This window comes from Stenella coeruleoalba, assembly GCF_951394435.1.
Source record: "Stenella coeruleoalba genome assembly, chromosome: 2".
Lineage (NCBI taxonomy): Eukaryota > Metazoa > Chordata > Mammalia > Artiodactyla > Delphinidae > Stenella > Stenella coeruleoalba.
In genome coordinates this window covers 143084019-143100684 of record NC_137147.1, presented here as the reverse complement: position 1 = coordinate 143100684, position 16666 = coordinate 143084019, and the positions used below count along the sequence as shown (strand labels likewise).

Sequence of the window (16666 nt, the reverse complement as noted above, 5' to 3'; positions counted from 1 at the left end):
CCATTTCAGACCAACAAAGACATCCTTCTGCTTAGGGGATGACAAAGTTCTCAAAGGAACTGTCTTAACTGTTCCTTAAAGTGGTACTAGCGTGTAATTTGGTAGGAGCTGAGAAAGCTGCCTCTTCAGCTGTCTCAGTCTCTGTGAGAACTAGAGGCAAGAGAACTAAGGCAGGTTCTTGGTCACACAACTTCAGAATCTGATTTTAGGGCAGTGGGTTACATCTCCAATCTTTTCTTGGATGCGATGGTAAGGAGAGAGGGAGGACATGACAAAATTTTACAGTCATGTGTTTAAAACGTATAAATAAAACAACAAAGAAGTTACTTGCATCTGTACAATTTTTCCTAATCATCCTCTCTCTCCCTAAATAAATTTCCACTTCAGTCAAGGTCAGAGTATTGCTCCAAGGTGCAAATTCTTAAAATAGAGCAAACAGCAAATGCAGTGCGACTTCTCTGGATTAACCCTTTTTGCCCCAGCCAGCTTCCTAGAATGCCACCAAGCCAGTAAGTGTGCATTCACTAGGTGTCACTACAGCTAGTAAATCACCAACAGGGACACAAGGATGTGGCTGGGAGACCCGCCCCGCCTATCCTTCTGCAGAATGGCAACGCCAACTTACCAACTGAATGGCTATCATTAACACAGTCTTCAAAGTAAAAGTTCGGTCACAGAGATCAAACAAGTCCTCCAAGCTAGGGCCCAGAAGCTCCAGCACCATGGCATTGTATTTCCCACATGGTCCAAAGTAATACACCTGTGGGAGACCTTCACCTGAAAGCAGAGGGAAAATAGGGTGCAGAGTGAGGGACACAAAAACCAAAATATGAGATAGCTGCAACAGCACTAAGTAGATAAAAAGGAAATATAACTTGTGAGATTTTTGTTTTCTTTCATAGTCCCTACTGGAGAACTCAAACTGAGCACAACAGCTTCAAAGGGAACTAGTAATGTGTGGGAAAGGCTAAGCCATTGCACAATATGTTCAAATAAGCAGTTATTTAATACCAGAGTGCCAAAGGCATTTCCACTGCTATGTAGGACAGAGAATGGTCCCTGATCCACTGCTGGATCAGAGCGTAAACTATTCTCCCCCAAGGATGCCCAAAAGCGCACTAGCATAAAAGGTTCAAAAGATGGCTCATGAGCTCAAAGGCCAGGCTAACACACCTTGTTGCATTAGCTGGTTTCATTTGCACTCCCTATGCTTACTACCAAAGCCACAAGGAGATGGAACTGTTTCCAACTGTTGCTCTGAGGAGAGCTCAGACCGAAGGGCTGAGGTCACAGAGGATGCAGCCTGGTCCTTTTCTCATAGGGAGTCTCTGGAGTTTCCTGTTTTCTATCAGTTGGAGAAAAGTCAACAGACTGGGTTTGGTTACTGATAAGTAATTATGAAAGGAAAAGGAATAAAAATACAAGGCTGGGTTTTCCCCAGATTTGAAATTCATAGTTATAAGAAGCCAAAATCTAGACTTTCTCACCTACGTGGCAACTTGTGAATGAATTTCCTCCTTAAAGTGTATTGTAAATATGAGGCACTCAATAAATATGTGCTGAATGGCACCATGTGAACTGTAGGTATGAATGAGGCTACAGAACTTCTAAAAATCTGGTCTTACAGTGAGAACACTTCCATCTTAATACACTTATGTACACCACGGTCTACAGTTGTACACGCTGCAGATTACTGCTTGCTCCTGTCTGTAAGTTTTTTGGACAACAAAATTCTCTCCATCTTCGCATTTTATTTGTACAGATATGGTACAGGCAGAGGTAATTATATCTACTGTAATCTGAATGTTTGTGTCCCTCCAAAATTCGCATGTTGAAAACCTAATGCCCAGTGTGATGGTTTTAAGAGGTGTGGGCCTTTGGGAGGTGAGATCATGAGGGCAGGGCCTTCATGAATGGGATTAATGCCCTTAAAAAAGAGACCCCACAGAGCTCCCTAGCCCCTTCAGCCATGTGAGGACACAGTAGGAAGTCAGCAGTCTGCAACCCAGACGAGGGCCTTCACGAGAACCTGACCATGCTGGTATCATGATCTTGGACTTCCAGCCTCTGGAACTGTGAGAAATAAATTTCTGTGTTTATAAGCCACTCAGTCTGTAGTATTTTGTTACAGCAGCCCAACTGGATTAAGACAATGTCTAATACTTGGAACTTTAACCCAATGTGCCCATCCTTCTCTCCAGCACAGGTCTTGTATATCTGGAATCTGTATGATTCATTGCTATGATATGTGTTTATTTCATGTGCTGCAATAGTCTACCCTATTCCATCTAAATACTAAACAACTTCTTTCTTAGTGTTTAATAGGCTCATTCCTGTCTCCTACCACTTCATATAGTATACTCTGAATTGTCCTTGTGGTTGTTTTGATTCTCCCTATCTCCAAAAGGAAACAGAGTTGAATTTATCTTTTTTTCTCCTGTTGTTTTGAAGAACTCCTTCTTCAGTTCATTTAAAGTATATAAAACCTAACAGCTGTTCCCAATGAGTTCTACTGAGAAATCCAAAGCAGAACAGTACCATAGAGATTTATTGCTTTTATTAATCAGATACATGGTAGATTGTAGTTTGGAGATCTTTAAAATTTTATATCCTATATAATAGTTTTTGATGTGACTAAAATTTGATTTTCCTAATATAAAAATTATACTCTTCAAAACAGGTGTGGCAGATCTGTTGGTTACCTGCTCAATATCCATTCCCTCCTTCTTTCTTAACAACAAAATTTCTAATTATTGTGAATAGCAACTCGCCCAGTTATAACTTTCCAGTCTCCCTCGATAATAGGAATGACCAGTGAGATGGAAGCAGAAATTGTTGCATAGGGTGGTTCTAGGGAAGTTCTTTCAAGGGAGCTGACTCAAAAAAAAAAAAAGGGAGCTGACTCAAGTTGGAGGTATGCCCCTTTGAGATGACCGAAGCTCCAGAAGCCATCTAGAACCATCAGATACCTTGAAGATTTAACATAGTACCAAGATGGATGGAGCAAAATTACAAGAACACATCCCTGACAGCTATGAAGCAACCACACTAATGTTGGGCTTCCCTTCCCTCTGGACTATTTTAATCCAAAAGAAAAATCAATCTGGGACTTCCTTGGTGGTCCAGTGGGTAAGACTCCGGGCTCCCAATGCAGGGGGCCCGGGTTCGATCCCTGGTTGGGGAACTAGATCCTGCATGCATGCCACAATTAAAGATCCCATGTGCCACAACTAAGACCCAGTGCAGCCAAAATAAATAATAAATAAATTTGAAAAATATATATATATCTCATGTAGCTTTAAAAAAAAAAAGAAAAATCAATCTCTACCTGACTGAACTACTGTTATTTGGATTTTTCTTTTTAACAACCAAATCTAAGCCTAATTAATAAACATACTATTCCTTTACTTGGTTAAATTGCAAATCTAGGCACAATATCCTTCTGAAGTACAAGGTAAAAGTCAGACCTGTGTAGAAATATAATATTGGCATAATTTTCTAACCTGCTGCCAATACTTAAGGATCAGTTTAAAAATAAGACAGATGATCATCTTGTTCTTGACAATCTTCGGTACCAAATCTAGGCATCTCTTGCCAGAAATTTCCATGTTTACAAAAAAGTCACAAAAGCTTTCTGGGTGATGTCTATAATTTTTAACTGTGAGTAATGTCACTCGTAACTCCTGCCTAGTAACTTCAAAGATGCGAGGAGTTCCTGCTGGCTGCATTATTGCTCCTTTTATTAAATAGTCTGAATCTCACAATACTCTTTGGGCTTTGGGATGCTCAGGACAATTTCTAGATTACTGAGTGGCCTTGAGGCTTTTCTCAAAGATGGACTAGGTCCAAGATGCTAGTGTAGAAAGAGCTCAAGTCAGAGTCATGGATTTGGTTCTGCTACCAACTCTGAAAATTCTTTCACCTCTTTGCTCTTTTTCATCTGTAAAGAGGAGGGGTTTAGACTGGTTCTCTTTTATTTTTTATGTTTTGGCCACGCCGCGTGGCACGTGGGACCTTAGTTCCCTGACAAGGGATCGAAACCTCACCCCCTACAGTGGAAGCGTAGAGTCTTAACCACTGGATTGCCAGGGAAGTCCCTAGACTGGTTCTCTTTTAAATCCAAAATTCTGATTATAGCTAGGATTTCCTTCTAGCTACCTTCTAGGTTCCTCTTTGTAAAGCCATAGCACCAGTATGAATGAAACTTGTCTTCATGTTATATAAAATATGCATAGTACAAATTCAAATGTAGCTTGTAGTGGTAACTGGTAGTGGTACTCAACTGAAAGTGTGTATATTAGAAATATCTCCAAAACTTTAGAAAACAGATACAGTGACTTTACTTCAAACATACCAAACCAGAATTTCTAGTAGTGGATGTAAGCATAGCTCCACAGGTGATTCAGAAGTGCAACCTAGAGGGTAGAAATAAAGGGCATTGCTTTGCTTTACGGCTAATATATTATGAAGACTCAGAAAACACTGACAGACTAATCTGTTTCAGAAGTTCTCTCACATCAGAACAACTGGACTCAACACCTACTGAAAGGAATCATTTTAAGGCTATTTGAAAACCTGTTTAGAGTTTCTTAGGTATTACAGAAAATGTGCTGCTGACTATAGAAGTCTCTTTGGGAGATGTGGCCTTAATTTATTAGAACTGTCTGTACAGATAAAGATGCCCACACAAGTTCCAATCTGTGTCTGGTTTCACACATGATTGCCCCAAAACTGGCCAGTGCTGGTGGTGAACAACACAGACACAGGCCCACTAAGAAAGTCTGCCTCTTTGGTCAGAGATTACTGTACAGTAATGATTTATCACCTGGGCTGTATTTAAATGAGAAATCCTGTATATTATGTTTCACACTACTTTTGCAGAGCTATCGCTAATCCATTGTTTAGGAAATTTTAAATTAATCAACATTATGGTGGAACTCCTTTAATAAGACTGGGGATGAGGGCAAAGCCTTAAATGCAATCAACATGCTGAAAACAAGGTACTTCCTGCAAATAATTTTGAGGTAAAGGCAATGAAGTGGGGGAAGTAAGCAATGTAGATATGCACTGAATTCTTTGATCCATGGTATTTCAGAAACTAAGGTACTGTTATAATCTCTCATCTGCTCTGAAAATAAAAGCACTTAGTTAAGGTCTCCCTCCTAAATTGGTCAACTGCATAAAAGCTTGAAAATTAAAGAAGTAGATTCCAAATTCTCCTCTTCTGAAGGATTTCCAACAGATTTCATTATATTACCTTTAGCCACAGGTTAAATCTCTCATAAACCAAAACTGCAAGGTTCTATACACACTGTACAAGTTACAGTGTATATTTTCACAGGGAACTATGAAACAGCTTTTCCATCCATCAATAACATATTCTTATAACTCCTGCTGGACATATGACCCACACATATATCAAATTGCACAGAACAGGAAGCGAGATGTATAACACCACGGCTAATTTTCAGTCTGTCATAAATTTAACTTGGGTTAAACACACCAAATCAAGGGTAACGGCTTCTTTATCATCCAAGCTGTTACCTAAAAAGATTCCATAATGTATTATGAACAGTAACTACTCTAAGTAGAGATATTTTTAAATACACATCAGGCTGAGAACTGAAATAGAACCACCTTGAAGCTTTTGGTAATTTGATCACATTATTGCCTAATAATTAGCCTTTCATTATTTTTGAAAAACTAAATTACCTAGATGTGAAGCAAACTCAAGTAAGTCCCACACCTACATTAATACCTGGATGTAAAAAAATAACATCATATAAATATTTCTATGAAAAAATAAGTATATGCTGATGATGACTGTCTTCTAAAGTCAGGGCTTTAGGAAAAAAACTTTAAGGACATAATGACCTTGGCAATTCCCTTCTTTTATTTATACAGTTTGCTTTTTAATTTTTAGAGAAAAGAGGAGAGTTTTTCTCCAAAGTTAAGCTGTCCTTGGTCCCATCAATGGTAGTGGCTTTTAGCACAGCTACTGGATGTTCCTTAGTGTTTATGAGAGGTCAGGGAATTACTGACACACAGGGAATTATCACCAGGGGTAATAATAATAATATTAAATAAGTCCACTTAACAAGAAAGCAGAAAGAATAGGCAGACAAACATGATAATATTCCATAGGAAGAAGTGAAAGGGGAAAATGAAAGCATAGGCTTTAAAACTCAGAAAATAACTCTATAAAAACAATGCATTATTACAAAAATATGAGACAATACATGTGTTGGTTTCTCTTTTAAAAAAAGAACAGAATCCCTCTCATTTCTCTGACTCTGAAAAAAATGGCTTTTTACAATAAGAACCAGTTCAACATATGAATCTACTTCAACTAAACTGCTGATTTAATAACAGAAACAGCTAGACCCAAAATTAAAGAATCAGGATTACTTTGCCTTACCTATAATGAAAAATGTTTTGCTACTGTCTTGTTCACTGGCCTCTTGGGAACTGGAGTATCACCAGACATATGCTCCTAACATGAGCTCAAATTTGTATGGTGGGAGAAGAGAAGGTGAGGAAAGGCAGAGCAGAGGAATAATCTCACATTTCCGAGCCAGAGAAATTGAGCTTTTACAGTTTCTCTATTACATACACACATAATTACAAAGGCCTTAAGCCTCAAAGCAGGTTCAAAGTTTTGTTTATCCAAAGGAGGCAGGAAAGAAAGTCCAAGATAGGACATATTTCTTCTGCAGCAGATAGCATCAAAGATAAAAAATGTGTGTTGTGTACTGGGGGTGGGATTGAAGGGTAGGGGATCCTTTCTCTTCTCCAAAAGACTGACAACTCAGCTCAGAACTGGTAAATTTATAGGATAAAAAAAAAAAACCCAATCTCTGAAATTTTACCACTTTGTCCCTGTGATTAAGTTATATAGACAGGGTCTCCCTGGTGGTGCAGTGGTTAAGAATCCGCCTGCCAATGCAGGGGACATGGGTTCGAGCCCTGGCCCGGGAAGATCCCACATGCTGTGGAGCAACTAAGCCCATGCGCCACAACTACTGAGCCTGAGCTCTACAGCCCGCGAGCCACAACTACTGAGCCCACGTGCCACAGCTACTGAAGCCTGTGCGCCTAGAGCCCGTGCTCCGCAACAAGAGAAGCCACGACAATGAGAAGCCTGCACACCAGAACGAAGAGTAGCCTCCACTCACCACAACTAGAAAAAGCCTGCACACAGCAAGACCCAACACAGCCAAGGGGAAAAAAAAAAAAAGTTATATAGACAGACTATCTACTGAGCTTCAAAAGCTGAGAGATGATCAATTCTTCTTAACACACACTTGAACAATAACAACTAAAAAGAAAGCTATAGCAGGCATTTAGAAAGAATAAGAAGAAAAAAAATGAGATTATTCAAAGTACAGTGAACCTCTTCCTGACAATCCTGCCCCACTCCCATTACACTTTCTTTGTCCATGTATCTGCCTTCCCTATGAACTAAGAGAAGGCTGTTTGAAGGCAGTGACTACTATGTGTTAATTATGTTTGTATATCGGTGCCTAGCACCAGTCCAAGCACATGGTAGATAAGGGCAGAATAAGTACTAAGTAAATAAATAAATACAATTCAGTGAAATTGACTTGAGTTTTCTATTTGGAACACACAATATTTAAACCTCAAAATGCTAAAATACACAGAGCAAAACAAATTAATCAGATTTTAAATGTGTGGGAATGCTAACATAATTGATACTTCTGAGTAGTTCTTATTTGGATTTCATGGGAATGATATTTAAGAAGTTCTGTTGGGTAAGCCACCAATATGAAGATTCCAAGTAATTCAGAGTTGTAGTATTTCTACATGGACTTTCTTCTGTGTATTTTCTTCCATGATGGTTGTATATGGTATGTGCAGTTATGTCTTTGCTGTTCCCACATGCAGGTGAACTATTTATAATTATTCATTTTAGTGGACAGTACTGAAAAACATACACACAAACAAATGTAACCGTCTTCCTATCTCTCAATAAAGCACCTGCCCATCCAAATAGATTAAATGACCAACGAAATTAGCCATCTAAGTTGTCTAATGTGCAAAGGAAGTCTGATGACATCTTCCTATCCTTTTCTTCTCCCACTCCATTTTTAGACAAATTCTTTATTTTGGTCCTGTCTAACTTGGAATTATATGGTCTTTTCTTTACATACATAGCCCTTTTCCATCTCACTTCAATTTCAGTCATCCTATGAACAAAAGAGGGAAAATACTAATGACTCCATTTTACATATGAGATAGAGACCCTGAGAGACATCGTGTGACCTTTCCTAGCTGACGGGGTGCCCAAGTAACACAACCAGACCTCTCAACTCCAGAATCACTGCTCACGTCGCTATACTAAGCTGCCAACATTCTCCGCCTTCGTTCTTCTTCCCTTTCATTCATGTGGTTGCCGAAGTTATTCTCTGTGCTCCCTACCCCACTTCTTCCAAACCACATGCCTTTTTGGTTACCATTATCCTTCCAGGATATAAATCTGCTACCCTACTACACAGGCAGATGAATCTGGTTAATCTGTCCTACCCACCTCCTTGGTTCCCAATATTTATTTTTGGCTGCGATGGGTCTTCGTTGCTGCCCACGGGCTTTCTCTAGCTGCAGCGAGGAGGGGCTACTCTTCATTGCAGTGCGCGGGCTTATTATAGCGGTGGCTTCTCTTGTTGCAGAGCACGGGCTCTAGGCCTGAGAGCTTCAGTAGTTGTGGCTCGCGGGCTCTAGAGAGCAGGCTCAGTAGCTGTGGCATTCGGGCTTAACTGCTCCGCGGCATGTGGGATCTTCCCGGATCAGAGCTCGAACCTGTGTCCCCTGCATTGGCAGGTAGATTCTTAACCACTGCATCACCAGGAAAGTCCCGATATTTTTATATCAGTTACCTGAATACTATTTTACAGTTTTTACATCATCTGTCCATCTCTCTATAGTTTTTTTAAATTAATTAATTTATTATTTATTTATTTTATTTTATTTTTGGCTGCATTGGGTCTTCATTGCTGTGCGCGGGTTTTCTCTAGTTGCAGCGAGTGGGGGCTACTCTTCGTTGCGGTGTGCAGGCTTCTCATGGCGGTAGTTTCTCTTGTTGTGGAGCACGGGCTCTAGGTGCCGCAGCCTTCAGTAGTTGTGGTGCACGGGCTCAGCAGTTGTGGCTCACGGGCTCTAGAGCACAGGCTCAGTAGTTGTGGTGCACAGGCTTTGCTGCTCTGCGGCATGTGGGATCTTCCCGGACCAGGGCTCGAACCCATGTGCCCTGCATTGGCAGGCGGATTCTTAACCACTGTGCCACCAGGGAAGTCCATCTCTATAGTTCTTGATTTGTCAATTCCAGTTCCTTATCTGGAATGGGGGCCACCTGGGACATTAGTTTTTTAAATTATAAATGTGATATATACTAATTTTAAATAAATACAATAGCAAACCAAAAGCAGTACAGAAACATATGAATAAAAAGTATTCATATCCATAATAGATGATACACATAATTAAAAATACTTTTCTGCAACTTCATTTGTAATTTAATATTATATAATGGACATTTTTCCTTGTCAACACATGTATGCACATCATTCACTTTAAAAGTTACATCATATCTCCCCCTATGATGTATCACATTTAAGTTTTCCTGTACTGATGGACATTTAGGTTGTAACCGTATATTTGTTATTAGAAATAGACGTTATAGTGAACAGCTATTGCTTTCGCCTGACACGCATCCTTTCTTCCTTCTTCTGATAACATCTTACTCTTCCAGCAGGAAAGCACCATTCCTTCATTGTTACTACATGTGGTTAAAGTGGGGTCAAGCCATTTCCCACTGCCACCCCAAGGATATGACTCAAGCCAGATTAATTAGAGGATTCTATCCTCCTGCCTGGGGAACTGGGTCAAGGATAGGAGCTTGAACTATGTCGGTACAATAAGAGTCAACTCTGGGCCTTTTTGAAACTATAGAGAAGGAGGAGCGATTTTCATCCCCCTCGACCACTAAACTGGAAGGAGCTTAGCCTGAAGCTACCAGAGACAACCACATGAGAACAGGTAGACTACTTATCTGAGAATGAAACCAACACAGAGAAAGCAGAGCTGAGAGAAGCAGACAGACAAGTATACCACAAACCTGAGGACCAAGGACAATGCGGGTCCTGGATCTGGCTGGCCTGAGGTGAGAATCCTGGACTTCTCAGTCCTGTGAGCCAAGAAATTCTCTCCCCAACCCCCCACTCCCTCAATTAAGTGAGCTTGCACTCTATCATTTGAAAATGCAATGTGTCTAGACAGATATGCATACAACACTGCAAAAAAAATCCTTGTGCCTACATTTTGGGGCATGAATACAAATGCATCTTGAGGGTAGATTCCTTGAAGAGGAAATGCTGAGTCAAGGGTCATGCACATTTAACATTTTAGTATATGTTGCCACATTGCCAGTTCTAAATCCTCTCTGGTCCCTGGTCTGTTTCCAGTGCGCTTTTCACATTTAGTACTACCGTCCTATTACTTAAGTATCCAGGCCCATAGAGTATTTAAAAATGTTTTCAGAAGCTGCCTTGACTCATTCTTCTCAAAGCCCCAGCACTAGGTTACCTCCTCTCTTACACGTAGCCAGCAGCAGCATGTTTGGAGGAGTCTCCTAGGTTTTTGTCAAGATTATCATTGATATTTCAAAGTCAGGAGAATCCTTCCTCCCCCATTATTTGTTCAACACTACAATAAGAAATTTCCACTCAAAGCATACTTACATCACAAAAGTCTATTGGCCATAAACTGCTTTACAGTTTATGAAGTGTTTTTACATAGGCCTTCCCATTTAATCCTAACAAGTACATATAGGAATTACTATTCTCATTTTATGGGTAAGGAAATTCATTTGAAGTGACTTGCTCAGGTCATACACTGAGTGGTAATAGCCAAGACCTAAAACCCCACTTCCGCCTCCAAGTTTCAGGCTCTTTTCTTTTTGCCCGTGCTGTGCAGCATATGGGATCTTAGTTCCCCCACTAGGGACTGAACCCTGCACCCCCTGCGTTGGAAGCACAGAGTCTTAACCATTGGACTGCCAGGGAAGTCCCCCAGCCTCTTTTACTATACCACATACACCTATCTGCACCCTGAAGTCCACGGACATCTAGAGTGGCAGCGAGGACTACTGGGTCACATTACTTTCATAGGAGATTAACCAATTTAATAAAGAGTCAGTAAACCGTAGTCTGTGTGTGAACCTAAGGGACAATCACAAGATACTGATGATGTTGATAGGTTATGAACTCAAGTAATAAAGAAAGAGTAATTTTTTACTTACAAAAAGCACAGGTAAGATTCTATCAGGAGTGCATTAGTAGTATTTTTCTAATACAAATACCAATCTTTAAATTACACCTAATAAATTAAACATATCATTAGGAATTCAGAGGGCAATGTGGCATATGTTTAGATTAATATAGAAAGTATAAAAAGAAGATAAGCATATGTTTTCATTAACTTTGGACCCATTTAACAAATTTTTCCCAGAAGTCTCCTGATTGAAAAAAACAAACCCACTAAAGTATACAGTCTAATCATAGCACAGAAGCAGAGTGTCCCCTATTATTGAACTCTCTTAATACTTAATACCCTTCCTTAAGCGTCAAAATAGTCATGGAAGAGTAAAGTACCAAGTGTCACCCTCATTTTCTGAATGGGAAAGTAGAGGTTAACTGGATTGCCACAGAACTGGTCAATGGAACAGATGCTATAGGCTGCCATTCTTCCCTCATCTGAGCCTTCACGCAAACACCTCTCCAGTCAGAACAGATGTGACTTGGTGGAAAATTTGAGATGACCTTATAATTCTGGTCACTGAGGAGGCATGAAGACTTCCAAGGAGATATGAAGACTTCCAAGGAGGCAAAGTGAACTTACTTATCTTGCTGATTTTCACTTAATCTAAGGAATAAGTGCTGCAATGTCCCTGCTTCCAGTTTCAAATTCATTTAAGTTTAAAATGTCTGGTGGTCAGTTTGTCCATTCATCAAACATCACAAGTGAGAATAGAGTGCCAAGGGAACAATAAAGAGAAGCATATAACCTTGACTGAAGGGATTCGGGACGGCTTCACAGAGAGTGGGGGTTATAGGCTGAGTCTTGAAGGATGGTTAAGAGCCGATTAGGCTGGAGTGTGGGGAGAGGGAATAATCTTGCAGGCTGAGGGACCAGCAAGGATACAGGTAGCTCAAAGCACAGCGGCAAAAGCAGGGTAACAGCTCTCCGAAATTAGAAAAACTAAGACTATTTTACTCTCACCTGGAGTTTCTTTAAATTCTGAACCACCTACTAGTTAAGCAAATGTCTCTAAAAATTATGGCAAAGGCCATTAACAAAGTTGAAAAGGCAGAGATAGATATCTGAGTAAATAAAAAGATCAAAAGAATGAAGAAAAGGAAAAATAAGGATTTTATCTGAGTATTATACACCCATATTGCCTTAGTACATCTTTAATAACAGAACTAAGTATACACTAGGACCTTAGCATTGCCTTATAACAGCACTAATAGAAATATAATGCAAGCCATGAATGACAACCATGGATTTAATCTAAAATTTTCTAGAAGTCACATTTTAAAAGTAAAAAGAAACAGGTAAAATTAAGTTTAATAAGATTTTATTAAACTCATATCTAAAGTATCATCACCTCAACATGTAATCAATTTAAAAATTATTGAGATTGCAAAACAGAAATAGAGTCACAGATGTAGGAAACAAACTTATGGTTACCAGCGAGGAAAGGGGGGATGAATTGGGAGATTGGGACTGACATATATACACTACTATATATATAATAGATAACTAATGAAAAACTACTGTATAGCACAGGGAACTCTACTCAATGCTCTGTGGTGACCTAAAGGGGAAGGAAATCTAAAAAACAGTGGATATGTGTATATGTATAACTGATTCACTTTGCTGTACAGCAGAAATTAACAAAACATTGTAAAGCAACTATACTTCAATAAGAATTTAAAAGAAATTATTGAGATATTTTACAACCCTTTTTGGCATACTAAATCTTTGCAATTCAGTGTGTATTTTAAATTTACTTTTATTTATTTTTGGCTGCATTGGGTCTTTGTTGCGGCACGCGGGCTTTCTCTAGGTGCAGCGAGCGAGGGCTACTCTTTGTTGCAGTGCACGGGCTTCTCATTGTGGTGGCTTCACAGGCTCTGTGCACGCGGGCTTCAGTAGTTGTGGCCCGCGGGCTCTAGAGCACAAGCTCAGTAGTTGTGGCACACGGGCTTAGTTGCTCTGCAGCATGTGGGATCTTCCTGGACCAGGGCTTGAACCTGTGCCCCTGCGTTGGCAGGCAGATTCTTAACCACTGTGCCACAAGGGAAGCCCCCAGTGTGTATTTTATACTTAGAGCACATTCGGATTAGCCACATTTCACGTGCTCAGTAGTCACATGTGGCTAGTGGTTCAGCTCTGTGAGAAGTTATGAAAGATATAAGTGAGGCTGACTTACATACAATAATGGAGCAGACAAGAGGTTCTGTACTTAGCAATCTGTATGATCCCGACCAAGAAGCTTTCTCCAGCCCATAACCCTCTCCTTCCTCTGAAACTCTCTATAACTGCTGATTCTGCTTACCTGGAGCCAATCACAGGTTGTCTCCCTCTTAGAATGTAAGTTAGTGGGGGCTTCCCTGGTGGCACAGTGTTTAAGAATCCACCTGCCCATGCAGGGGACATGGGTTTGAGCCCTGGTCTGGGAAGATCCCACATGCTGCAGAGCAACTGAGCCCGTGAGCCACAACTACTGAGCCTGAGCTCTAGAGCCCGTGAACCACAACTACTGAGACTGTGTGCCACAACTACTGAAGCCCGCGTGCCTAGAGCCTGTGCTCCGCAACAAGAGAAGCCACTGCAATAAGAAGCCCGCACACCGCAACGAAGAGTAGCCCCCACTCACCGCGACTAGAGAAAGCCTGTGTGCAGCAACGAAGACCCAACACAGTCGAAAATAAAAAGTAAATAAATAAATTTAGAATGTAAGTTAGGGGCAATGCCTACTCTTATTCACCACTGTATCCCCAGGGCTTTAGCTTAGACCACTACTTAACCCAAGTGGGATGCTCAGTGAACACCTCTTTAATAAATGTATGAACAGACACATACCTGCCTCTGGGCCTTAGCTTATTTTATTCTTAGAAAGCTTTCTTTACCCTTCTGTTTGAACATGTTCGAGTATATCATACCTCTTTTTGAAAGTTCAGCCCCATAGCTACCACCCTCTTTAAAAAGCCTTCCCTGTTTCCCATAATTAGAAACGATTTTTCCCTTCAGAACTTCCATATAATTTTATATGTAACTTAAAAAAATAACATTCCACACATTCTGTGTGTGTTATAGTTACTTACATACCTTAGTGAGCTCCTTGAGAGTAGTACAACAATGTCTTACAAAAAACATTATGAAAGCTCAATAAACATTACATTTTCCTTCCAATGGGCAGTGACCATGTTATTTATAACTCTGTGGCCCTCAAATTACTCACCGTAGTGCTATGGACACAGCTGATGCTGAGTTCTTGCTAGTGAAAACTTCATCTCCTTGCACTGACTAAAGTAATTATTAGTAAGAGACTCTACAGGTTGGTAAGAAAAGGTGAATTAAAGCCATATGAAGCATAAAGAAAGAGGAAAATGGAGAGAAAAGTTAAAAGTGTGTCAGACTGTTGAAAGCACAAAAGAGTGCAGAGGTGTACAGAGCTGACAAACTCTTCTTTTAAGGGGGTGGAATATAAAGCACTTACTTAGAAGTCATTGAAAGATGAAAATATTGGTCACAAAGGTTAAAACTTGATCTTTGGGCTTCCCTGGTGGCGCAGTGGTTGGGAGTCCACCTGCCGATGCAGGGGACTAGGGTTCTTGCCCCGGTCCGGGAGGATCCCGCGTGCTGCGGAGTAGCTGGGCCCGTGGCTGCTGGGCCTGCATGTCCGGAGCCTGTGCTCCGCAGCGGGAGGGGCCACAACAGTGAGAGGCCCGGGTATCGCCAAAAAAAAACTTGATTTTTTGGTTGGTTTTTGTCTTAAGTATGCATATAGATACATTATAGTCTACAAATACAAAAGAGCTTAGCTAGCAAGTGGATTATCATTTTGATAACAGACGTGAGGCGTTATCTATCGTCATGTAGTCTGTTACTGGAACTTAAGGAAAATATTCTCTCTCACAATGACACTGAGAGATACTGGAAAGGAATTCACTGAGTTTTAATACAAGACAGTAGATACAGGCTTTCACCTTCTCATAACCCATAGGAATAATTCACTTCAACGACTCATCTCTTTCATTCCATAGTACTCCATAGCTTTGGGGATGCTAAATGCTACCTTCTCTCTTAATGATTAACCTTGACAAACTATGAGTTAAGGAGGGGGAGTGACTGAGGGCTGTGGTCAGTCCTATGATGGTCACTGAGACTTCTGCCTCTGCCCTCCTTCAAAAAGCATTCTCTAAGGGCAGCCACTAAGCTATTCTTAATGTCTGAAGAATGGCTTTGAAGACATAGAAGGAAGAGAAACATGCAGGTACATAGTAAGAGAGATGTGAGTAAAGACAGAAAAGTAAAGTATGATCAAGAATTAAAGGGAGAAAATGACGTCAGAAACTTTAGGGTCTGTGCAAACTTATAAGCAAGCTTCCTCTGACAGGCTTCGGTGCTTGACCTTTTCTAAACCTTTGCCTGCATAAGCACTATAATGGTTTTCTGGAACTAATCACCACACTCCAGCCCAGGCCACGTACATATAAGTTACTTGGGTCTATTTTTGGAACTCTGCCTTCTATTTTTCATGAAGATCCTTAAAAGAAGTCAAAATTCAAATAACAAATTCTGCCTTCACACTGAGCAAATATCTCTAGCAGTTCTGTACTCTGCAAAACAATGCACAGAAAAGGTGTCAGTACTTTGTGTAACTGTGAGGTGCATGCAGGCCACACAATTTCTATAATAAACTCACAACTCCCTATTTGCAATTAAAGGAATTACTGGCCCAACAAGTCTTCACCAGCTAAGTATCTAAAATAGAAGTGGTGCTTTTTTCTTTTTGCAGGAGAGAGGAATAAATTTTATGTACATAATTAAAGATAATTACTCTCTATGCCTCATGTAACTTAGAGCTATTTGAGAGTTTTAAGGAGCAGAGAAGGGCCACAAGGGTTTGGCTCTAACAGATAAACAAGTCTCTCACAGCATTACATATGAACTTTTATGTTTATATTTCACGATACTATAGAGTACATTGTTAGCCGTAACATGAGAAATGTCCCAATGCTCGAAACTATGGAAAATAACACAAAGGACACACAACCAAAGAATTTATCCTAGTCCAGAAGTGTGCTGAGTGTTGAGTTTCAGAAATATCTGTTCCTATTTATGGCTAACTACTGTAGCTAGCTAATAAAGGTTAAAAGTCATGATGTTTTGTCCTTGGAAGAACGAAAAGGAATTCATAGTGCTATCATGACTAAATTAGCTCCATCAAAGACCAGCAACCTAGTACGGAGTATGACAATTATGCCTTTCCAAGCCCAGCAAATGAAACAATCCTTTCTATTTTTGCTTCACAAAATTTTTGCTACAGATTGGATTTACGCTGTAAAATCAACAGAAGCAT

The 16666-nt window shown here is 40.2% G+C and overlaps 1 protein-coding gene across 6 annotated transcripts in view; it reads right to left on the bottom strand.

Annotated features, from left to right (window-relative positions):
* The window catches only part of CSNK1G1 (casein kinase 1 gamma 1), a 153555-nt gene that overhangs the window by 36834 nt on the left and 100055 nt on the right, over nt 1–16666 (bottom strand). For all 6 annotated transcript variants that reach the window (XM_079910400.1, XM_079910396.1, XM_079910399.1 and 3 more), the window contains one exon: nt 626–777. In XM_079910400.1, the coding sequence (XP_079766526.1) occupies nt 626–724 (99 nt within the window). In that variant the 5' untranslated portion in view covers nt 725–777. The remainder of the gene's footprint in view (nt 1–625; nt 778–16666) is intronic.